The sequence below is a fragment of the Myripristis murdjan genome, chromosome 6, assembly GCF_902150065.1.
Source record: "Myripristis murdjan chromosome 6, fMyrMur1.1, whole genome shotgun sequence".
Taxonomy (NCBI): Eukaryota; Metazoa; Chordata; class Actinopteri; order Holocentriformes; family Holocentridae; genus Myripristis; species Myripristis murdjan.
Genome location: NC_043985.1, coordinates 9,761,518 through 9,787,333, shown reverse-complemented (window position 1 = coordinate 9,787,333; position 25,816 = coordinate 9,761,518). Strand labels below are relative to the sequence as shown.

The following is a 25,816-nucleotide window of genomic DNA, read 5'->3' as shown; positions in this document are numbered from 1 at the left end:
CAGTGATTCCCAAAATCATTTTGTCCTCTATACCCTCCTCTTTTCCCCCTTTCCTCTCCACCCTCCTCCACACTCCTCCCTGGCTCTCTCGGCTCTCACACATGCTTCTCGTTTGTTTGCTGGGAGTTGGTCAGGAGACTGCCGTGCGTATAGATCTACAGCGTTGGTCACTGGGAGATCTCCCCCCCCCACGAGCTGAGATCAGACCCGCCGGTGAGAAGTGGGAGACGGACGACTCCGGACTCAGAGCTCGTCAGTTTTAGAAGCCCCGACCGGCTGATGCTGCTGATGTTCTTGTGCCTCCTGAGGAGAGTTTCCCAGCGGCAGACACCCAGGCGTGAGGCAGGACGGTGTGACAGCTCAGTGACTGTGTGCTGTGTGCTGCATGGTGGAATGTGAGGAGGTGTGTGAGTGTGTGATGGCTTGGAGAGGGCAGCGTGAGGAAAGAGTGTTCCCTGAGGTTTACCTAACCCCTGCATTAGTGGCAAGACCACACTAACCACGTCCAGATGTGTGAGAGTGCAATCTGACTGATTATTTACAGCAAAGCCAATGAACATCGCCCTCCTTACACTAAAGCTCTTACTCTTTGCTCCTTCGCTGATGCCTGTGTTAATGGTTAATCTAAGTATGGGCCCTTAATTGCTGAGGCCAAGCCCTGTTTATGGGAGGGAGGTTACTTGGACACATACTGTACAGTTTGAGCATTGTGTGCCAGAGGCGCAGAAGCTCGGTTCATCTCCTCAGCACAGAGTCCTGTCTCAGCACCTCCCGTCCAGCGCCGGGACTTCCAGGACTGACCACGGGGAGCGGCCGCCATGGCGAAAGGCTTCTACATCTCCAAGGCTCTTGCCATCGTCACCGTCGTCCTGACGTTCTCGGCCATCGCCGGCATCATCACCATGATCATCGTGTACCAAACTCAAACCGCGGATCTGAATATGACGCCCCGTCCTACCATCCCAGTCACCACCCCCTTCCCCCCAGGACCACGACCCCAGATGAGGCTGCCGGGGGACCTGGTGCCCGATCACTATGAGCTCACCATCAGGCCTTACCTTTACCCCTACATCGAAAAGCCAACGGATGAGAACGCCACCAGCCCCGACCAGAACATGACCTTCACCGGAAACTCCACCGTGTACTTCCACTGCGTCAGGAGGACCAAGACCGTGTTCCTCCACAACAGAGGCCTGACGATTGGGACGGTCCGGTTGACCGACCGAGATAAAAACCAGAGAGTGCCGCTCAATGGCACGACTCAGCACCGGGATGAGAGCAACTTCTTTGAGATCAGTGTGGATGAAGTGCTGGAGGTGGGAGGAAATTACAGTCTGTTTACGGAGTTTGAGGGCGAGATGATGGACGACCTGGCCGGGCTGTACGTCAGCAGGTACCGGGACGCCGCAGCCGACGGGAACAGCACAGAGAGGTAAGGAGGGGCGCGAGATTAGATAAATGGGATTAACAGAGTTACTGTTGGATGGGACGAGATGCTGGATTTTGCCTGTTGAGATGATTCGTAATGAATGCTGCTGACTGTGGTGGTTCTCAACTGGTGGGTCGTGGTCTAACCGTGGACCGTGGGTTGATTTTCGGGGGAACTCAGGTGTGTGGGTCCACTTCATCAGAAAAGACAGAAAAAATATGCGCATTTTGAAGAAATCCAGTTCAGTTCTTTCGTTTCCTTGCGCAGTCCTTCATCCAAAAACATTTGTTTGAAATATATAAAAAATGATGTAAGATATTTTTATGTTACAAAAGAAAGAAAATTATGGGTAATCAAATATGTTCAATATATATGAATATTTTAATTTTTTTAAAAAAATATATAAAAAATTATATAAATATAAACAAAAAATCTACTTTAGTTTATATTTGCCATCAAAATAAACTATGCAGTTTGAATGCATACAGGAGGCTGACGTTTCAGCCTGAAAAAATGTTATTTTTTTTAAACTTCAGATATTAGACAAGAAAATTATTGAACTGTGTTTCTGACTTGCCGATTTCCTAAAATATACGTGGCCTTTTAGATTTTGTATTAGAATCTGAATCTTTTCACCAATTTGTTGTATTAGTACCTAAAATTGTCATATGCATGACATGACATGATTTCAATTTTTCATTACTCTTATCTTGAGATCCAGCAAATCCTCAACAAATCCATTACACTTTGAAAAAAAAAAAAATCTTTTTAGGATTCATCACTAACAAAGAATTTTTGTTGTCACAGTTTTGAAAGTCACACCAAATAATGTCGTGTCACACCACAGCACCTCCCTCCTCCTCCTCCTCATCACCTTTCCAAAGAACTGCCTGTAAAATACCAAAATCTTTCTGATCAGAGCCGCCTCAGAGTATTACACCATCACACACACACACACGTCTGTATTATCACTCTGCACTTTATTGACGAGAGCTGCATTTATTTTAAAGTTTGTGAAGTGTGCTTGGGACAGTCGCACATTTAAGTTTTTTCATGTTCGGTTGAAAATTGTGAAAAAGTGACATGCTTGAAGGTTCAGTGTGTTCATACAGCTGAACAATATAAACACGTTATGTGACAGACTGAATTTTTATTTATTTGTGTTCTCACATCAAACACGTATACTTGATTAGACAAGTATACACACACACACAATAAATAGTAGTGCATTTAAAATATTTTTTGAAAGCACTAAAGGGAATCTCATTCACTTTGCTGAGGATTAGCGTCGTGGATTACTGCACTTCTCATTTTGTTGCAGTGGCAGACTGACTGCTTCACAGCCTATCTCTGTGTGTGAGCTCTGACTTAAAGCACGGTACCACTGATTTTCAATGGCTCGCCCATTCACTACAACTTGCCCACATTTTGCATGCCAACAAACCATTGTGTAAATCGCATGGATGCCAGTCATGGAGCTGTTATCAGCTCTGTGGTTCATGAACACTGAAGACTTTATGACGTGGACGTTTCATCCAAAATCCAAATCTAAAACATGGTTTGCTGTGATGTGTAACGTGGGAAAATTGTAGTAAAATCACTGATACGGTCCTCTAATAAATTAAAACTTGACCAAAATTGAAACTGAAACTACAATAAAACCACACTTGAATCAGAGCCTGGACACACAAAGAGGAAAAGAAACAGAAACAAAAAAAAAAAAAACATCAAAAGAAAAAGGAACAGGACGTACAATATGGTAATAATGTTGCTGATCATATCAGACGGCTGCTGAGGCTGTTTGGTTGCTCTCCTTTTCATTTCAAGTTAATGATCGCTGGCATAAGAAGTATAAATTTCATACAGTGCAATCAAAGTGTAATGTTTTTTATGGTTTGGGCTTCTGCCTCGTCGTATTAATTGATCCATTCATCAGGACGGGCCTATGGTGTAAAGTAACCCAAACAGAATGTGAAATCCCTCAGCTGAGACATGTGTGTTTACATAAGCACTGTACTAGCAGGGTTCCACACACACACACACACACACGCACACTGTTTTACATTATTTATACCGTGTCCCGTTCCAGGAAACGCAGGAGGATGAAACAGGATATCCCTCCAGGCCCAGAAAACTCAAAACTCACTCAGATCATTGACTGCATCAGCAGCTTGTCCTGTCCTGCTGCCATCAGCAGGCACATTTAACACATTTAGCACCAGCAGGTTCCTCCTGGTCATTTTCACCCACTTCTCTGCTCTCACTCTCACAAAGGTTAGGGTTATATTAGATCTCTCTTGCCTTTTTCAAACCTCAGGAGGCGCCGGGCACTGACATGAGGCTCAGCGGCCACCTTTATTTGTTTACTATTGTTTGCTATAAGTTCATCTGCCAATATGCTCTTTGTCATGCCAGATGAGTCCAAGAGTGCCAGCAGTTATATAATACAACCACTTATTAACAATAAATGCAGGGAAAGATGATTAATTAAGGGAGCAATATTCTCTAAACATTTTCTGCTGTTAGTTTTGTACAGGTCAGGCAGCAACAGAGATGCTGCTGGCACGTTTCGCTGATATTTTTCAACCTGAGCTAGGACATTGTGGACGTTGCAGATTTGTCCAAATTTATTAAACATGACACAAACAGAACTGTGACATGCAAAAGAAAACAAAACCATAAAAAAATGTTACGGCTGCTGTGTATGTATTTAGGACGAGGAGCGAACACGTTTAGAGCAGGGAAGGAACCTGAGCTGGCGCTCTCCAGCCAATCAGAAGTGAGTATCCACCCCGGTGTAAGCTGTTTTAACAGGCGTGAGTTTGAGCGCTGCGTTTAAGGCACACTTGATGTGGGAAAAGTGGGAAGTTTTTGCAGAATGTGCCACCTGCTGTCTACCAAACTGTGGAAGGGAAGCCGCATGGGTGTCCAAAGCAGCCATTAAACCAGAACCACCAGTTCACTTTGTGCTGATGCCATTAAGCAAAGTGAGAGTTTGTTGGTTGTTTGTTTATGGTATATTCATACAATGATGTAAATGAACCAAAATTTAAACTTTTTTTTTTTTTAATTTCACAAAATATCGTTATGATGCCAGAAAGTAGTAAAAAAAAAAAAAAGGCAGAGGTTGAAAATCATCATGTTTATTTTCCTTCTCATTTTCCCTCAGTTTCTTCTTTTCTTCTTTTCCTTTGTATATCAAGCCTGCTCATTTCCCCTCATTTAGAGGGAGCCTCCACATTTTAGAAGTCCATAATTCATAGTAATAGAGGAGGCTCTGTGTACAAACCAAATTGCTTTATCGTATCCAGGTGACTTCTAGCTTCATTTTGGCCTGGTGTTGCCATGAATAAAGCCCCTCTGCTCTGATATCGTCTGACAAGTGATTTCTGGGATTCACAGATTTGTTGCTGCCACCCAAATGCAGCCCACAGATGCCAGGAAGGTGTTTCCGTGTTTTGATGAGCCAGCAATGAAGGCGACGTTTGATGTTAAGATCATCCACAGGCGAGGCACTGAGGCCCTGGCGAACTCACAGGAGTCAGGTGAAATCATAAAACAGCAAATAAGATGTACCACCGCACTGCAGGGGGGCTCGTTTACAGTCTGCAAAGTAATTTCAAGTTTTCAATGTGTTTAAGTTGGTTAATAAAAACTGGCCTGCTGTATAAATAGATAAAAAGTTAACATATATGTGAAATGTAAAGGGATATGTCAAGGTTGATTTTTGAGCGTGGTGTATATGTGGGTTGGTTGGCACCATTTTTGGGGAAGCTAATTGGCACTGAGAGCCAACTATAACCCCAAACCAAGAAAGCAGACACTTTAACAGGCCAGCTATGATTTTCACCTCAAAGAAATGCTTAGAAACTGCATAAGAGCCACAAACATTTCCATTTCTGAAGCCATGGGTGTTTTCAGAAAACAACAGGAGCAGGCAGTGTGAGAAAGAAAGTGAATGTGAGTCTTAATCAGAAAACTTTTAACAAAAGATACAGAAGTTTGATATTTCATTAACACATCTGCATTTTATCTATGGAAACACACTTTCACACTTTCACAAACCAACCCATAGCCCAAACACACTGTTCCAGAGATCTTCTGAAACCGAATTTTCTAGAAAACCTACATGTGTACAGACTTTGTTCATTCATATCTGAGACTTTATATGAGTACTTTATGTAAGTACTTTACGTAAGTACTTTAAATAAGTAAGAACTGTGAGTAATAAGTGGAGTTGTAAGCTGCTCTGAGATGTGTGACCTTCAGGCCTGGTTTCCCTGCAGTTTGGCCATGGATTTCCTCTCAAGCCAAATCTGTGCTTTACAGTGACCACCACACATGAATGTGTTGTGTTTATGGTGCTTCTGGCTTTACAACATCAGATAGTTACAGTAGACAGTAATAAAAAGACAACACATCCTTCCTCATACCGGGCTGTATTCTCTCCGTCCCATTTAGACAAAAGCATCGTAGACGAGGACTGGCTGGTCAGCACCTTCCACACAACGCAGAAGATGTCGACGTACCTGCTGGCGTTTGTGGTGTCGGAGTTCCAGTCCACGCCGTCCAAACACGAGCGCGTAAAGATTCTAGTACGTACACTGCTGCAGTAAAGGCTTTGGTAAAATATTTGACAGCAATGACCATCTAAGTTTTTTCTTCTGCAAATATGAAAACAAAGTTAACGAGCTGAATTACAGTCACACAAGCCAAAGTTTCAGTCTGCACCATGACACTGGGCCATAAACTAAAAGTCCTCCCACGCACGTCTTCCTGAATCTGGTATATTGCCAAGCTAATGAAGCCTACAGTAATCTCAATCGATATTGATATTTTTTCTGTCTTTTCTGCTCATGCAGACCTATGCTCGTCCTGAGGCCATTGCCGCAGGACACGCTGACTACGCAGCTGAGATCACTGGCAAGATTCTCACGTTCCTCGAGGGCCATTTGGAAATTAATTTCCCTCAGAAAAAGCTGGGTATGCTATATTTATGCTATATTGATATGCTATATTTAAATTCATCTTATAGCAGAAGGGATTCAGTAATTCCGAAATTGTTAAGTAAAACCATGAGAATACAGTAAAGCATGAATGAATAAATAAACAGCAGCCTGGAGTTTTAGTTCAGCACATTCTGCAGAGGCAGCACCCACCTGCAGGCAGTTCAGTCTCACTGGCCGAGGCGATGGGAGACACTTTGGAGGTGTTGACTGGGTCAGGGTTTGAGAAAAAGAAGACATTACCTCCATGCAGACGTGCATCTGTTGAACTGCTAGTTTTAGACCCAAAGTCAGCAATTATTTGGTTTTATAAATGAAGGAAGTGAATGCATTTGTACTGTAGCTCAAATTGACTGCAGTGATTCGAAACCTCCGTGGGTGGAGCCAAAGAAGCAGTTTTTAGCTACGATAGCTGGCCAACTCTAAAGGCAAACAGGGAATTCTGCTCAGAAAATGAAGGAACTTGAAAGCACTCAGTGGAGCACGTAGCGTCCAAACTTCTTTGGGGGTTGTCCAGGTGATGGTTGTTCATCACATATGGTTGAAACAAGGTCAGCTGGACTGAGATCGTAGATTCCTGAAGACGTTTTGAGTCAGGTGACCTTAACAACACTTAAGATGGTCATCATAAACTAACGAGCCAGCGACCTGGACACGGGTCAAACAGCTTGGGTCTGTCAGGACTGAAGAAGCTTCTTGGATGAGAAATGAAACGTCCTCAAGAACACAGTCCAGCTGACCTTGATTCAGCTCTGTGTGGACATTCAGAAGTCACATAAGTTTTTTATGTGAAGCCACGCCCCACTTTTGTGAAAAATTAATATGTCCCTTGTCGATCCGTGTTTCATGCAAATCCATGTCTAACTTTTGTCCTGTTACCAAAGTAAACCAGACAAACAGAAAGGCCCGAAAACATAACCGCTGTCCAACTAAAAATATTCTATCTTACTTAGAGAGCTAAAGGCAAGTATAGCTAGTTTGTTTTTGTATGTAACCGCAATATGTTGGCGTGACTGGGCTGCACTTGTTCGGTGAGCAGAACACTGGCTTTCATCAGCTAGCTTGCTCCCCTCTCGCCTTTTCAATAGATCGTTTTCACAGCAGCTATTCTGACTCTAAGTACAGGTCTTGCTAATGACATGAATCAAGGTTTTGTTCCACTTAGGTCTAATAGACTCGAGGTCCTGCTGTTGTCCATGCTAAGGGAAAAACTGGCATTTCCAGTGGGGTCCCTTGACCTCTGACCTCCAGCTGTCTGAATGAAAATGCGTTCTCTGGGCAGCCACAGCTCTAGTGACCTCTAGGAGAATCACAGCCTCATCAAACTTTACAGACACAAACTCGAGGAGTATTAAAAAAAATTGCCATAAATCATAATATAAAATCATGATACTTGTAGAGTCGCAGTACCTAAGAATCATAGTCTATATTGAATCAGCAGCAAGGTATTGTGACAGTATTGAACTGGGAGATACACATATCATTAGTCTAACGTTTCTCAGCTTAAAACTCCAGTCTGTGAATACTCAAACTAATAACCAGTCTGTCTCTTGCTGGTTCTTTGGCTGTTTACCTGTTGCTCTGTGTGTTTCTGCCAGACCAAGTGGCACTGCCAGACTTTGCTGCTGCAGCCATGGAGAACTGGGGGCTGGTCACCTACCAGGAGTCAGCCCTGCTCTTTGAGAACGGAGTGTCATCAATGCTGGCCAAAGAATGGACGGCCACCATCATCGCACACGAGCTGGCCCATCAGGTGGGAGGGAACAGCTCACCCTGCGGGTTATCCACCACATGAGCGAAAACTGGAAACACAATTCTTTATATTATATTTAGAAAAAAAACACAAACACAGTGATCAAGGTCCAGCAGGGATCAGTCATTTTACGTCAGCTCAGATGAGAGAGCTTCTAAACGACCAAAACATACGTCTAATAGACTCATTTGCACATGGATTTGCATCACTGGCCAAAGGGAGGGGTACTCCAACAGGATAACACGGTATGGACGAGACAAATACTTTCCCTTTTACTGGAAGTGCTTTGATCATTCATTTGCAGTGTACAGATTTCACCACAGGCCCACAATTTAGGTCAGTATTCATGGTCAAATGAAGTCTAATAACGTGTAAAAGTTTATTATTTGGGGAAAAAAACGCCCTGTATTAGAGGGAAATGTTCAGCATCTTAGTGTTGAAGTCAGGACATGGTGTTGTCGTCCAGCTGAGAGCCGGCGTAACAGGCCAGATTAACCCACACTATACCCTGGGTATAATCTGGACTATACCCCGGGTTTAGTGTGGTCAGGGGGTTACAGCGGCTCTCCTCTCTGCTCCTGTCCTCCTCAGTGGTTTGGAAACCTGGTGACCATGAAATGGTGGAATGAGATTTGGCTCAACGAGGGCTTCGCCGCCTACATGTCCACCCTGGCAGTGGATAACATCGAGCCTTCCTGGAATATAGTAAGACCACACTGACACCTGTTCACCCTTACTTTAAAGGGACAGTTCACCCATATTGAAAAATCTGATATTACACCCCCCAAAGTAAGGAAGTATAAAGAGTATAATAAAGTAAAGTATAATTCCCATCATACATGCTTTTCATACATACTATGTGGAAAGAAACCTGATGTAAATAAGACATAAATACAGCCTAGAGAGATTTTTGAAAATGTGTTGTTTTTTTCCACAGTGTTGACATACTTTTTATGTATTTGACCAAATCTTTCACTTTTTAAAGATTAGATGATGTTTTTTGGTGCATTTTATCCAATAAATGCCATTTAAATAAGACTTGTTTAACTCTGGTAGGCAGCATAGGTAAGAATAAACTGCATGAGAGTATACACATTAAAGATTATTGACTGTAACGATAAACTACTCCATAAAATGTAGCTATATGCAGGAATAAATCAGAAATACTATATTAACTTCGGACTTTAATGAAAATGCTCAATCATTCATGTTTCTCATGACTGCTGTGCTCAGGCTAAATCCTAAGCAGCAGCTGATGGTTTTGTCTCCACTTCCTGTCCTCAGAAAGACATGCTGATGATGGAGAACCTCCACTCAGCATTCGAGTGGGACGCCCTGGCCTCCTCGCACCCCCTCAGCTCCCCAGCAGATGCCATCCAGACGCCCTCTGAGATCATCGAGCTGTTTGACCCCATCACCTATTCCAAGGTAAAGGCAGAGGCATGGAGACGGACGCACAAGTGGGCCAGATTTATCTAAGAGTTTATTGCACGCTAGTTATTCATTTATATTGTTTGGAGTCCAGTTATATCCTGATGCTTTGACAATATGGTCCAACATTCATGCTATTGTCTGTCCATTGGTGACAGACAGATAAGACACAGGCCATATCAGTGTGTGATAAATATTAACACACGCATGTATTTGATCTTCCATCTGCAGGGGGCCACAGTGCTGAGAATGCTAGCAGAGATCCTGAGTGAGCGGGTTTTCAACAACGGGATCAAAGTAGGTCATGACCACCTGCTGGATGTGCCACGTTCAGGCCGTGAGCGATGAATTGAGCAGGAGCCCTGCAGAACACACGCAGAGCGCTCCAGACGCAGAACCGTGTCGACGTGGAGGAGGGATTTCACCTGAACGCAAAGACGCAAATGATGGCAATTTCACAAATTTTGCGTGTTGAAATTTGTGTCATTTGTGTGTCATTTGTGTTTCCTGCTGCAAATTCGTGTCTATTTGCGTCTTTGCGTTGACTTTGCATGTGCCTGCGCTGCGTTAAAAACTCTTGGCGTTTGGTCTGAACACACCTGTAGCCTCCTGCCGCTCAGGTGAACGTCCCCTAGCCGACACTTAAAAACAGCTGCACTAATCCATTCAAAGAGGGTGTCAAATCACATAAGTGTTGTTTTACATGACTGCTAGGTGCACATGGACGATAGTGTTGCTCAGTTTACTGTTTATAGCGTTTGTATTTGTATTTTTCCTGTCATCGACATTCATAAAGATCCAGTTTTTCTGTCTGCATCACTCTGAGACAGAAGTCGACTGCTTGAGTTTACATCAACATTTTTATACCATTTTGGTTGTAAAAAAAAAACAAAAATTGCTACACATCATCAAACTCAGACTTTCTTTATTTAACGTTATTAAGTTATTTGTAAGACTGTTAGCTGGGGGGAAGTCCAGCTCAGTGGCAGGAGGCTAACAGTTAGCATGTGGAGCTGATTTGATTGGCCATAATGAACACCATCCGCGAGCACAGCTACTGATAATTTCCTCCTAATCCAGATGGTGCCCTAAAAATGTTATAGTGCTTATTAATATTGTTATATCCCCTCTCTCTCTCTCTTCCTCTCTGTCTCTTTGTGTTGTAATATTTTGGTAGATGTATCTCAAAGCATTCCAGTATGAAAACACTGAGCAGGCCGACCTCTGGAAGTATCTACAGAAGGTAAAGCCAAAAAAAAAAATCATTTAGCCCTGTCTTTTCTCCAAGCCAGGCTGAAAACATACATTACATTATACATTACATTAGTACTAATAACAACAATAGCAAATAGGTAAATAATCTGAAAAATCATATTTTGATCAAAGTATGGTATTCATGTGTTGAGAGGGTAACTGGCATTGTTGCCATGGTTGCAGGCAGTGGATGATGACAGTGGTAAAATCAATGTTGCCAACGTGATGGACACGTGGACCAATCAGATCGGCTATCCTGTCATCACCATCAACACCACCACCGGCGAGGCTTACCAGAGGCACTTCCAGTACAACCAGAGCACCGTGTCTGAGTAGGTTTTCCCCCGTCCAGCAGCTGCTGCGTGTCTGCTGCTGGAGAAACATCTCCATCCCTGCAGTGCTAATGGCAGTGCATCATGGGAAAAATGTTTTTTTTTTTTTTTTCTCTACCTTTTTACTAATATCTTGCTAATTTGCTCCCCAACTTTCAACGTTTTTGACAGGAATCAGGTGACATTCCTCAGGCTTCAGAGGGCTAAATGCCTGTGAGAGCCGGCATGTGAACACAGCTCAGACACTCAGTAAGCGGGCGAATTTGACTTTTTCCCGTTGTTATTGAAAGAGCAATATCCTCCTGACTGAACTCTCGCTAAAGCTCCGTGTGTCAGGGACTGGATGGCAGGAGGAAGGCCAGCATCATGTTGTGTTTACTGTCCACCAGCTTGGAGAAAATCTCAACCACAGAATGTGAGGCAGTAAGCAGCTGATGGGAAAAGGCTCTGATGTGAAGTCTCCCTCTGTCAGTTCAGGCGAGGCTTTTTCACCGCAGACGTTTTGGCATGAAACAGCAGGTAAACTCAGGTGTCACTGATGACTTTCCTGAAGCTTCTGGTCCAGTACAGTGTCTCCAGTGAGCCAGCAGGAACAGCAGCAGGACTCTGTTAGACCGACATGGAGCAGAATCTTAACTAATGTCATTATTTACACGTGTGTTTACCGGCTGTTTGTGTCAAAATGGCTGCTGGGAAAACAAGCTCTTCCGCCCTGGAGTCCCTGTCCAGCCTTGCGGTCGCTGGCCGTGGCTCTGCTTGGTGAAGTTTGATCACAAGTTTCACCTTGAGTGACCTCATCGCCTCATTTAACTGTGTCCGCCCTCCTGAAAGTGACTTCACAGCCTCAGTCCAAACGTTGACCCGTGTTACATGCAGAGCACATTTCATCTGCGTGTTTTCGTTGGCAGGAATCAGTTCTGACATAAAATCCCCCCGTTAGCCAACGATCGCCCTGCCAAGCCTCACAGAAACTATTTATTGCTTTTGATTATCGATGAGGCTGGTGCAGGGGAACGTCATGGTCCACTTTTGGCCAATTAGCCATGTAAAGAGTTTCACAACAATGTTTAGTTTAATAGCAGCTCTCTCCATGACATTGCCATGGTAATTAAATTGCACAATATTTTGTCCTGGCTGGTACAGAGTCATGCTGCGTCGCATCTGTCATGTCCAAACCAACATGGCTGAGAGCGAAATGCTTTGGCATGATAGCAAACATCTGATTACTGTTGGAAAGATCTGTTTGAGTTCTTGTGTTTAACCCTTAAGCTCCAGTTTCCAAAAATGGCACATTATTGTACATTTTCTCTGCTTTTGCCAGCACAGTTACCCCGAACAAAAGGTCGAGAGAGCATAACATTCGCAGTTCTGGTTGGGCTTGACTGTGACTGCAGTTGTTGTTGTCCCAGCCACAACACAGACAGTGAGACGTTTCAGGACTGAGTCACCAGCAGAAGTCAGACATGTGTTGGGTCTGTGTGGAGACACGACAAGTCCTGGTTCAGTTTAGTCCATAATCCTCTTTATTCCAAGGTTCTTACAAAGTCTGATCTTTGTCCCGTTCTTATTGTCATGACATGAGAGTGTTAACACAGCCTGGATCTGGACTCTGGGTTGCTTATTGTTGACACTGAATGGTCCTGAGTTATTTACACCTCTCCCATGTCAGACGGAGATACGGGTCTGACTTTTGTTGATTTAATCATTTTCTTTTTTCTTTCTGTTTCTTCTCTGTTTTCTTTCATTTGTCATTTATATCCCTGACTCTGTTTTTGTTCATTTCTATCCATGTAGTCTTGTTTGGCATGTCCCCATCAAAGTCATGTCAGAGACATCTGGACCGACTCTGTTCGTGCTGGACGAGAGTGACACAGGTAACAGAAGTGTGACACTGATAATGTAGAATGAAAACCTTGTATCTCCAACTTAAACAGACTTGACCTTTTTGTCAGTTTCTCACTTTTCATGCTTTTAATTGAAGGTAATATTTTGTGGGTAATGCATTCAGACAAACAGTTGAGTGTGTGGCTGATTTAATGAGCATCTCTATTGCTGGAGTTACAACACGTAACGTTAATCAGTTGCTCTGTGACGTATCATCAGCCTTTCTGCAGAAATCTATCAGTGTAATCTCCTCTTTCTTCCTCATGATGAACAGTTTTGCCATGTCATGTGAATCCGTTTGGAAGTTACATGCCTTTTTGTGATTTTAACGGCCGACACCCATTTTAACCAGTTAGCATGAAAAGTTAATCAGCTTTGACTAACCTTTCCACAAAGTTTCATGAAAATCCGTTCATGTCTTTTTGAGACATCCTGCTAACAAACAAGTGATTTGTGGTTCAGTGTCAGTATAGTTTAACCCTCCTCTTCTGTCTTTTGAACAGTGAAGAAGGAGGAATTTGTTTCAAAGGGTGGAGAGTGGATCCTCGCCAACGTCAACGCTGCCGGATACTACAGAGTCAACTACAACCCGGAGAACTGGCACAGCCTCCTCACGGCGCTGGAGGAGGACCCCGAGGTAAGAGCCACTGAGCCCGATCATCAGCCCACCTCCACCTGTCACTCCTCAGGTACTGGAGGAGCAGGATCAGCTGGTGGTGTAATTTCCCTCAAATTCATTTGGCTTGTTTAATATGGATGGGTTGAGCCATGAGTTTTTCATGGAGACTTCCACTGAAAACCAAATGAGTCATCTCCAGGATGAATCTTTGTTCTGGGAATTAGCCCACTGAATCCCAGCAGCTCGTTTTGCACAGAAGGAGTAAATCAGCGCCGATTATTTGCTTCTCTATTCAATAAGCTGATGCCAGGAGGCAACATAAACCTTTGGGCTACGATAACTAGACTAGCCTGGTCTACTCTATTGAGATTCACCGAGAAATTTAGTTTTAGGAGGTAAAATGGAACCAGCTGAAACTCTTCCAGTCCCTTCAGCATCACAGCTGTCACAGCAACAACGCTAATTCAAAGACAGCATCTAACGTCCCTGTTGGGTTTTAACCAGAGGGTGGCGCTAGAGGAAACGTCCTGAGGTCACTAAAGCTGACAGTTCATTCCCTGGGAAGCAGAAGTACGCTCAGCAAATTACTTAGCAAATCGTCCATCGCCTTTAGAGATGCAGTCACGTGTTCAGCCTGAGGGAGTTCAGGGTCCCAGGGTCTTCACAATCAAGAGTTTTCCTCTTGGTGGTATGGAGCCTGTACCAGCTGGAAAGCACTGAGTCGAGTGCGTAGCTCTGCCAGCACCGTGCAGCTGCCAGGACATGCCGGTTCCACATGTTGGATATTCACTGAAAGTTCATTACATCCACCGCCGCGACTGTGTTCAGCCAATCAACGTGAAAAGTGAACCAGTTCCTCCTCTCCTGTCTCATGGAGTTGTGTCAATATTTTCAGCGTTCTGCACTTTTTGTGAAGCCACACCCACTGCCATGCCCTGTTTGAAAAGTGAAACAATTTCACTTGCAAAAAGTTTCACAAAATTCAACTTTGACTTCTGAATTTGCATTTTCCACCTGCTGTCAGCCAGTAGAGATTCTGGTTGCCGTAGCATCACAGTGGAGGAAAGCATCATTCTGGTGCTCTCACATTAAGAAAATAGTTGATTATAAACACAAAGATGAAAAAGATGGTTTGTGAACTGCAGTCAGCAGCAAGACGGGCAATAAATATCATCCTCAGCAAGCTATAAGTTTACTAGCATGCTATGTGAAAGATTTTATGTAAAATACTGAATATTAATTTCTCATTAGGTCCATGAGTGGGTCTGTTGGGAAATACGGTAGATGGACTGGTCTCCAAAGAATTACAGCATGTGACTGGATTGGGTTTTCTCTCAGTTACACCGACAATAGTTAGGAACTGATGGCAGTCACACAGGTTCATACAGGTGTACAGCACAGTGTATAGATTAGTGTATAGAGAGAGCCCTAGTTTCCCTTTGAGACCCCCAGGTGTGAGCCCAGGTGTGGAGAGATGACCACCCAGACACTTTGTGCCTCATGGTCACCGTCTCACCCCCAAGAGATGGAAACGTTTTTTTGCTGTTCTCCTCTGTTCTTTCTTGTAAACAAGCTTCCAAATGACCTGAGAACACACCTGGCTCTCTGGTTGGTCAGGTGCTCAGTACCTCCCCGATGGAAAAGAGCCACTACCATCGTCTGCTCCTTGTATAGTGTCTGTATGTGTTTTGCTGGACATGTGACTGAGCCTTCAGATCAGATGAAGATGTAAAAAAAAAAAAATGTTGATAATCTCTGGAAAGTCAAACTGGAGTTCTAACATTGTTCTTGTTTGCAGCGAATCCCCATCGTCAACAGAGGGCAGCTTATTGATGACGCGTTTAACCTGGCCAGGTAATGACCTTTGACCTTTTTCCATGAATTGTGAGCCTCTTGTTCATTTGACTGGACACTTCTGACTTCTCAGTGCACTGCACACGTTTCCAGCTTAAGTCAACCCCACATTTTTACAGTGCGAGGTTACAGTTCAGTTTTCTTCTTCTCTTGGCATCAGGATTAACACTGTTTGTGATGTTGACCTTTTTTTTTTGTGCCTGCCACTTTGTCCGATAGAAATAAGCAAAATTCTTTAATCAGACTGTTACATTTTAGGGGATTTAGAATTGTTATTTTAATCAAAGTCAAACAGTTTTGTTATTTTGTACACACAACTATAATTAGCTTTTGATTTTTGTGCCTTCAACAGTAATAATGGCCAATATTTGACTCATATTGATGCTGGTGCACCACTAGTTTGAGACATATGCAGTTGTGCTGCTGCGGTGGCTGTCAGGCATTTAAACAGTGATCCTGAAATAGCAGAACCAGCCAGAATCCACCCACACTGCAGCACAGTTCCCACACAGGGCTCCACATCGCACCTTCCCAGCTGTCCACCTGCAGCAGTGAACGTCACACCACTGCTCTGCTGGTTTTCCTGCAGTACAGTAATTCAATCAAGAGACACATAGACGAATCAAGAATGAAAGTGGTTTATTATAACGGATGAGCAATTATTAAATGACAAGACTTTGGCGCTTAGACTCTACAGGGAGATTTAATCGAAGGGCGACAGCCCTGAGCGGCATCTAAATAAATCCCCCCATGGAGTCCAGACACTGGTGGTGGTGGCGGGGTGGTGAAGGAGGCTGAAGATGAGCTGAACTGATGAATCTGGGAAGACCAGGAGGCGATGGGGAGGTGGAGGGGCGCACGACAGCAGCATGAATCTAGAGGCACAGAGAGAGGCATATTTAAAAAAGCCGCGGTAAGCTGATAGGCTAACGAGGAAGGTGAGGCGCTAGGCTATTGGAAGATGAGAACAGCTGACGAGAACAGCTGATCGAGCTCAGTTGACAGCCCCACGGTGACAGCCGGGAAATTATGAGTGCGCATGCGAGAGAAGAGTGAATGGCATACTAACAGAGGAATAGAATTATTGATGAAAGCAGGCAAAAGATGGTCTTCTTGATTGAACTTACGCTAAGCTCCATTTGTAATAAGGGACATCTGGGTGGCTCAACTGTCTAAGAAATATAACGTAATGTAACTGCAGTGTTTTGAGCTGGGATTATCATCTTTATCCTCTTCTCTCTTAAATGTTGTCACCATGTTTTTTCTCAGGGCCAAACTGGTCAACGTGACGCTGGCACTGAATGCCACGAGGTTTCTTCGTAACGAGACAGAGCTCATCCCCTGGGAGTCGGCAGTCACCAACCTCAGATACATCATCGCCATGTTTGACCGCTCCGAGGTGTTTGGGCCCATACAGGCATGTGTGATGAGACACACACACACACACACACACACACACACACACACAAATGTCCACATTCACCCTGCAGTCTCCTCAGTCCTTATTGTGGATCTCAGAACATTTGTCCCTGTTCCTCGCTCTGTTTCAGGGTTACAGGACGACAAAGATATTTAAAATATTTTTTTCTACTTGAGAAAAATAAATCCTGCCTGATAGATTTTTCCAGTAGCTAATGAATTTTCAGGTTTTCCATCTTATTTTGCTGTTTTGCCAAAAGAACTGACCTCTGTCAGGTGGAGAGGACAAGTCCAGTTGCTATCTGAGTTCATGGGCGGCTTCCTCGGTCAGAAGGTCATTTAAGGCAATTCAGACCCCAGAGTCAGGCAGAAGTTTTGTACTGGTTGTTTCTTGTTAAAGCGTGATGTACAGCTGTTTCTCCCTGCAGGCGTACAGACGACAGCTGGTCACAAATCTGTACTGCTTCTTCAAGAACTACACAGACAACGCAACAGTCCCAGAGGATCACTCACAGCAGTAAGACTGGTTCTCTCTACTGTTATCATACACAGTTACGCAATTTCCCCTTAGGGATCAATGAAGTATTTCTGATTCTGATTCTGATATACAAAGCCACAACTTGACTGATGTTCTGTTTGTGGTCCACTTTCACGAAACACAAATGTCTGTATCATGACATCAGACTGATACATAAAGCTCTTTATCATCTGCATAACAGATGATACTGAGCTTTAGCTCACAGATGCCAGGTGACAGGAAGGAATTGCATTGCTGGGTCTCCTGTGCAGCTCTGGTGGCCTGCAGCTGACACAGATAATAAGGTCACATTTTCACAACAGAGAGAGTAAGCCAGCAAGTTAGAGAGCCAACAGAACTGTTTGTTAAGGAAGTCGTATATTATCATGCTAAATGCTACAATAATAATAGTAATACTGCTGTGGCATTTGCTGTTTTGGACAGAAAACAAAGCTTTCCATCTTTTTGCTCTAATGCCAGTTTCTGCTGGTACCAAGCAGCTGAATGTACAGCTGTGTGCAGGTGTTATGATGCTCTGACATTAAAACAGCACGACCATAGACTGTGTGTGCAGTCCACTACTCACCCCATTTATATTATTGACAGACTGAATTTGATTAGCATTATTGGTAACACTTTACAATAACAGTACAACAATTAACGTTAGTTAATGCTGTAATGGTTAATTAACTGTTAGTTAATGATTATTATGGCATTTACTAATGTTAATAATATCTACAATAACCCTTAAATAACATATAAATTAATACCTTAGCATGAACAGCATGAGTACATGATTCTTAGACACATTAGTTAACGGTTCGTTAACTGTTACTTAATGTTTATTACCTGTTACTTAATGTTTATTATGGCATTAACTAACATTAATTGTTGTACTCTTATTGTAAAGTGTTACTGCATTATTACTAACACTACTACCACTAAAACTCACAAATAACATGTAAAATTATGTTTGCATTAGTCATACATTTAAAAAAAAATTCCAACATTATTTTTTGCATAATAGTTTTTAAGAGATTACTGAGTTTTTAGCAACATATCATAATTTCCATCTGTTGCCAGGTCATTATCCGTCCATGTTCTGTACTCTGCAGTAATGAAATGATAATGTTGTTCGTCGTCAGGCACAACCAGATCAACGCCATAAGAGTGGCGTGTGGCAGCGGGCTCCCAGAATGCCGGCTGATGGCTACCAGGTTTTTCCGCTACTGGATGCAGAATGGTACCAACATGTATGTGCACTGCTCAATACACATGCATAATCTATTATCTGAATGTAAACATTACATAAATTTACCTTGTAAACTTGACATAACGTGTAATATATGACTTTTCTCTCCCTTTTCAACCCCTTCCTTCTCCTTTCCCCTTTAACTGCATACCAAGGAGTTCATGCCATAACTCTGCACATCCTTTTTGAAGGCAACCCATGACCATATTCCTATATGGCACATGGGAGGCTTATCTTGACACTGCACGACACCTCCATTAAAATCTCTTCATTTATGAAACCACCATGAAAATAGTTCATTACATAATCTGTCTTGCATAGCAAAAGCCAGACCTGCAGGCAGTAAGACACCTTGCAAATGAATGCATGTAAACGGCAGTTATCAAAAAAAGAAAAAGAAAAAAAAAACACAATTTTGAGTTATTAAGTCACAATGGTGGAAAAAAATCCGATAATTGTAAGGTATTAAGATGCAGCTGATTACTGGGGAAAAGTCATAATTTAGCCCTTGTTTTCATATGGCGGAAATCATACTTTAGAGGATTTACATTATTGAAGTTCAAACCATCATCCTGCTGCTGTTTAGAGCATTGCAGTTTTGCCTTGTGCAGTTTTAAAGGACCATACTGCTGATTTTGAATGTTCTCTGTTTGGCCCGTTTAAACCGGCCTTCAAATTTGAATTTTTGGTTGAAAAAGCCACCGCATAATGTTCTGCTTCTGTGGCTAATAATGTCGACAACATTCATAAACCACAGAACTGATGATTGGCTGTGGAAAGTAAACGTTTCTCTTGGGACTATTTTCAGGCAGCGTATCACTCCGCCCAATTTCAAGTCTTCAAAACACAGCAGTGCTGCTGCTTTTAGGAAAACTAATGTGGAGAACTTTATTCCGCTGATGGAAAACTGAGGTCTCTGCCGAGCAGAAACGTGACGTTTGCACATGTTGTAGATATTACACTAAACATGCAAAATCACTGGTATGTTCCTTAAAGTACTGAGACATTGCAACAAATATTCAGTGTTATTTGTGTGCATGTTTGTGTCTGTGTCATTGGCATATACAGATGTGTGTGTGTGTGTGTGTGTGTGTGTGTGTGTGTGTTTGCACTTGCCTGCATCTGCATGTGCACGTACGGTAGCAAACTGTATGTATGTTTACATGCGTTCTGTGTCTCGGTGTCAGCATCAGTTGGTGTGTGTATGTTTCTTCAGAATCCATCCCAACGTGCGGTCCATCATCTACTGCCAGGCCATCAGCGCCGGCGGGGAGGAGGAGTGGGAGTTTGGCTGGAAGATGTTTCAGAGCTCCAACATCACATCGGACAGAGAGCAGCTCCGATACGCTCTCGCCTGCACCAAGAAGATCTGGCTGCTCAACAGGTGAAGCAGATCCACCGAGTCTGGCCGTGTTTATTTTTATGTGTCTGTGAGTGGATTTCAAAAGAGGCTCAGCAGTGCAAAGGTAACTGTGTGTTGGTCAGCACTCTCCACCGCCAACATCACAACACCAAACGAGGGAATATCTTTGGGAAGAACGGAGCTGCTTCCCTCCAGTAAATTTCCGGAATCTGAAACAAAAAGCACTGAAGCTGCTCTGCTGCCTCACTGTGACCCCGTATCTTACTAACACACTTTATGTTTTCCTTTAATTTTTTCCCTCTTTCTGCATATGACATAGTGATGGAGAGCAAAGATCAAATACAAATAACCAGAACTCTATCTTGAGGTCTAAAAACAAAAATCAGGGAACAGTCAGCATCAGTGCTCACTTTAAGGTGATAGTTTGCTGAGCTACGTCTGACAATTGACCAAATAATACCAGCTAGTCAGACAGGAGTCATTCGTCCCCTTCCCTCTGAAATTAAAGCCATTTATATGTGGCTTATAGATCCTCACAGACGTAAAGAGAAAGAGAGATGGTCATGGATCTGTCACCACTCTTTTCCATTCCATGTGATGCTATAATATGGAGATATGTCTTGCACTCACACACATATCACACTATTACTAACACCGACACACCAGCCACCATTATCAAACTCATATTAGGTGTGTGTCAGCGATCATTACATTACGTCTTCTGCCAACTCCATATCTGCTTTATAATCCTTATCTGCCTCCATAAACACTGTTTCCACTGCAGACTCACACATGATGATGCCAGTCACCAGCAGGGTTTTTACTGGGAGCAGACTGTTTACCAGAAGGTAGTCAGTGCCTTCCTTATCTTGCAGATACCTGGAGTACACTTTGAACCCCGACAAGATACGGAAGATGGACGCTGTTTCTACCATCAACACCATAGCCGGCAATGTGGCAGGGCAGGCGTTGGCCTGGAACTTTGTCCGAGCCCACTGGACCTACATCAGCCAGGAGTAGGTGGCCATTCATGCTGCTTCAAGTGTTTTAAGTGTTTCTCTGATTTTGCTCTGCATCTGACATTTTTCCTCAGTATCACTCGGTATTTTCTGATGATTTTCAGCATGTTTACTTTTTGACCTCCTTCATGCCAATTTAAAAAAAAAAAATCAGTGTTTCATGCAGAATTTTACAGAAAAAGCACTGCCATGGCATTTAGACCATTATAGGACACTAAAACTGGCCACAGACACCCAGACTAATGAAATCCTTTCAGGGTTTGCAGCTCTTTAAGGGGGATGGTTCACCCATTTAGAAAAATTTGATATGTTTCAATTTATTTTCAGTTCATTTCAGTTTTATTTGTACAGCATCAGATCATAACAGAACCAAAATCTCCCCCGAGAGCAGCACAGGGCGGCCGTGGCGAGGAAAAAAACTCTTTTAAAAAGGGACAGAAACCCTCGAGCAGAACCGGGCTCCGGGTACGCGGCCATCTGCCTCCGCCGGAAGATTTCTGATGACGCTGCAGTCCATCGCAAGGAAGACAGCAGCATCCAGCTCTCAGTAACACGGAGAGGAAGACAGCAGCACCACTGTCCTACAGAGCAGCTGGGGGGGAGGGGGAGTTAAATAATATCACATGTTTCATATTGGGTGAACTATCCCTTTATATCCTGGGTTAACCCTAAATGTCATATCTGCTTATAATGGCTGCTCTTTGTCCACAACTGTTTGTTGAGCCGTTCCTCTGCTGTGCAGGTTGTGTTCTCCCTGCCGTCTGATGCCGTCTCATGTTTCACGTCCTGTCCTCCTCCTGCTGCCTCCGAGCTGCTGTGGACTAAACAGGATTTACTTATTTACTTATCCAGCTGATGCCGACGCAAGATGTTTGCTGTTACAGTTTGCTGTTGCTGCATGGCATTATTATTTTTATTAGACGCGCAACAGTTTGCTGAGGGTTAGGGACACAGATGTGATGTTTTTCTTCCTTCTCCTGGTGGATTATGTGGGAGGATGAGAGTGCAAATATGAGGCTGGAAAACAGGGCTGGCCCGTCAGATCCATCCAGAGCTCTCTGATGGAAATCCTACGAGGAATGCTGTGGTTAGGCTGCACTGGTGCTGTTGGCAAAGCAAACTGGGCACATAATGTACCTTAAGCCACTGCATTGTGAAATAATGACTAATAGAGAACATCTAACACCACGCACTGAGAGAGTGTGTGTGGGTTAGGGTTGTCACGGAAGCAACAGGGATGTCCAGTAAGTATGATAGTAATTTTTTAAATAACATCAGCTGCTGCCCATAGAGATAACGAGACGCCTTACATGGCATTTAAATTGGGATTGTAAAGAATCAGGCAGCATCATTTGGAACAGCCTTCCTTGTAATTAAGTGAATATGCGACACAGTAGTGACAGGAAATCAAAGCACTTGAATCAACAACCAGTGCAATAAAAGCTCGGGACATAAAACCCCTCCCAGCGTCATCAGGCCGTCCCATACAAAGGTCGTCTCAGACAAATCAGTGCTTATCACCAGCAGCCTGCCGACACGTCCAGCTGTTTGGGTTGCTACCAGGAAGTCGACTTTTTGCTCCTTTATCTGCACCCTGCAGGACTTTGACTGCTCACCTTTATGGTTCAGGTGAGCAATGAAGTCGTCAGTCATTGGGTTTATTTTTAGTGGTGAGCTACTGAGAGCGATGGCAACAGTTGAAGCAACAACTGAGTGTAAACTTGATTTATTTGGCTGATACCGCATCCCTCAGGGCTTCATGGCTGTGAAACCTTTCCTCCAGACTGAAATGCAGCTTTGTTTCAGTAGAAAACACCATGAACGCACTTTCAGAAGGAAGTTTGGTAAAATGGCTTCACTGATCTCATGGGCGGGTCCTGATAACACACAGACTGGTTTTGAGCGAGGGTCCTCTTCAGGCCCTGGCTGGAGAGGGATGTTAAATCAGGTGAAGCCTTGTTCTCCTGTCGTGTTGCTTCATGACAAAATCATTTATTGAGGCGATTAGCAGCTCAAAGCGGCTGCCCAGTGACACCCTGCACTCCTGAAAGCTGCTGTTGTGACAGTCCTTAAAGTGACATAGGACGGAATACAGTTCTTATGGGATGACCTTTAAACCTATGGTTCTCAAACAGGGGTACACATTCCCCTAGGGGTACGCTGGAGTACTGCAGGGTGGGTGAGACAAGTAAGGTTTTAATATTCAGTTTTCCCTCCGGGTTTTTCGAAGGTGACAAATGTTTGTGTTTGTGGTTTGAATCTTTAAGTTGTCGAGTTTGTTAGAACATGGAAATGCACACATGTAAAGGAGTGCCAGTGTAGCTGTGCTGTCGGACGTCCCGCGGTGCTGTCAGACTCTCACGCCAACACCTTCTCCCCGCCCAGGTACGGAGCAGGCATGATGCCCCTCGGCTCCCTGATTGACGGGGTGACCCACAGGTTCTCCACAGACTTTGAACTCCTTGAGGTAATTTATGAACGATATTACTAAGATGGGATGGCGCCAAAAAGGAAACCTCCCATCAGCCGGTCACGTACCAGTAATAATCAAATAATGCATGCCCAGATATCCTGGTTGATTCTCAGAAGTCCATTATTGATCACGAGCTCTCAGGATGATTAGAGCCAATTCATTACCACCGTTAAGCCAGGCCTCCCAGTGCCCTGTATGGCACTGTTTGTTTCATAGTTTAGTGCAATTAGACTGTGATACGGCGGCACATTATGGCCATTATGGGGTAAAAATAAATTAATAATATAATGCTCTGAGAAAAAGATAAAAAATGGATATTCCTTGAGATTAAAGTCTAAATTATGAGAAAAAAGTCAAAAATTTATGAGAAAAAAATCAAAAATTCTGAAATTATAAAGTCACAAATTCACAAGTTTTTCCTCATGAATTTCTGAGGTTTTTTTTTTTTTTTCTATTAAATTTATGACTTTAATCTTTTTCCTCAGAATATTAACCCCCCTCCCTTGGTTCCATAATATTTTTTCTCTACAATGGCCCTAATACATTGCCGTACTGTCAGCAGGTATCACAGTCACATTTAATGCTTTTAAAGACTTTTTTAGGACAAATTTTTAATGAGAGTTAAAACTGGTTAAGCCTGTTTTGGAAAAATCACTTTATACTGACCTTGCAGGTAAATATAAAGTTAAGAACTATATATTTGGACAGGGTTAAGTATTAAGTGTTTTTTTTTCTCCATAAAACTCGTGACAAGCCTACATTTTTCTTGTATTTCTCTCTGCTGGTCAGTACAGTATGACAGAAATATAAACTGAGTTTGGCAGGATTAGGGTTGGAAGAGTTGGAAATGGAAAAAATTAGAAATGCTGATTATGAGACTCAAATCAAACAGTCATGATTATTTTAAAAGCACAGTATTTGTAAAAGTGCATTGAGGACAACTGAGGACAGACGTGTTGTGTAATGCTGTTGCGAAGCTGTAAGCCTATGTGTGTTTGTGTGTTTGTTTGCGTGTGTGAAGCTGAAGCGTTTCCAGATGGACCATGACGAGGAGGAGCTGGGCTCTGCCAACAGGGCCGTGGAACAGGCCATCGAGCGAACCGCCGCCAACATCCAGTGGGTCAAGGAGAACAAGCAGCCGCTGCTGGAGTGGTTCCAAAGAGAATCCGCCGTGACAAAAAACACCATCTCTTATTGTTCCGAGGCCCCCGCATGTTAAGAGAACCGACACTTTTAACAAGTGTGGGTCCCTGCCTTTAAATTCCTCGGCAGGAGAAAATAAGATACTCCACCTCCAGCGAATCCGCCTCGCCAAGCATAAATTTATCAGGAAAAATGGATCAGAGACATGAAGTTTCCTCTGAAATGAGAGAATTCCTCATGTCTGATCAATCCAAGTCTGCACAGCGGATCAGACGGGGCTGATGGATCACGATTAGTGAGCCGTGAGTGCAGCAAAGTGAAGACAGAGCCTTGTTAATGGAAACTGTGTGTGCACTTTTCCTGGGAAAACAAAGCAGTTCATGTGGCTGGTGATCTGATGCACATGATGCTGAGCGGCTGATCTGCCCGCCCTGCCCTGCACACACACCAGCAGCAGGACGCACCTCTCCACGGGTTTGTTTTGAAAGCCAAAGAGTGTGTCTGCGGCTTCGATTTCATAGCCACAAACATTACACCCATAATTTCTTTTAAACGTTATACACTTTATTTCTGGACTCACATTACTTTTGGTGCAACCACAGATTCAGGCTCAAGTTATTTTGGAATTATTTGAAGTCACTTTCCTCCTCGCAAAGCTCTTTTAGCTTTGTGAGTTTTAATGTTTGAAGAAAACTATGTTGTGTGATATTTACCCTATAGAAACTATAACTTATTTTCTTTGTAAAATCAAGCAATATTTGTTTCAGCAACACATTACCAAAATGTTTTACAAAAAAAATGTTTGACTTCAGTGGCTGGTGAGTTGATAATGTCAGTAGTCGTTAAAATTTCATAGCAAGTAAATACTAAGAGTTTAAAAGGCAGACTTTGCACCGCTTTAAGTCAAAGCTGTAGAACAAAACATACTCTGATTCAGACTGACTGCTAAACTCAGTGTTTGATTTAACTAATGAAATCATAATGTGCCTTATGGAGATCAAAATGCATATTGTAATTCTTATTTTTAATAATAAAACATACACAAGGTGTTAAGAATGTTTTTTTTTT

The 25,816-nt window shown here is 43.2% G+C and overlaps 1 protein-coding gene across 1 annotated transcript; it reads left to right on the top strand.

Annotated features, from left to right (window-relative positions):
* Window positions 1-138: 138 nt before the first annotated feature.
* anpeplb (alanyl (membrane) aminopeptidase-like b) lies at window positions 139-25,798 on the top strand. Its single transcript, XM_030052745.1, has 20 exons — window positions 139-1,432; window positions 4,832-4,974; window positions 5,891-6,024; window positions 6,292-6,412; window positions 8,034-8,188; window positions 8,780-8,893; window positions 9,473-9,616; window positions 9,851-9,916; window positions 10,797-10,862; window positions 11,057-11,205; window positions 13,000-13,079; window positions 13,593-13,726; window positions 15,507-15,562; window positions 16,832-16,979; window positions 17,410-17,498; window positions 18,644-18,751; window positions 19,967-20,134; window positions 20,989-21,129; window positions 23,518-23,599; window positions 24,627-25,798. The coding sequence occupies exons 1-20, from the start codon at window positions 819-821 to the stop codon at window positions 24,822-24,824; spliced, it is 2,910 nt and encodes a 969-aa protein (XP_029908605.1). The 5' UTR covers window positions 139-818; the 3' UTR covers window positions 24,825-25,798.
* The last annotated feature ends 18 nt before the right edge of the window (window positions 25,799-25,816 follow it).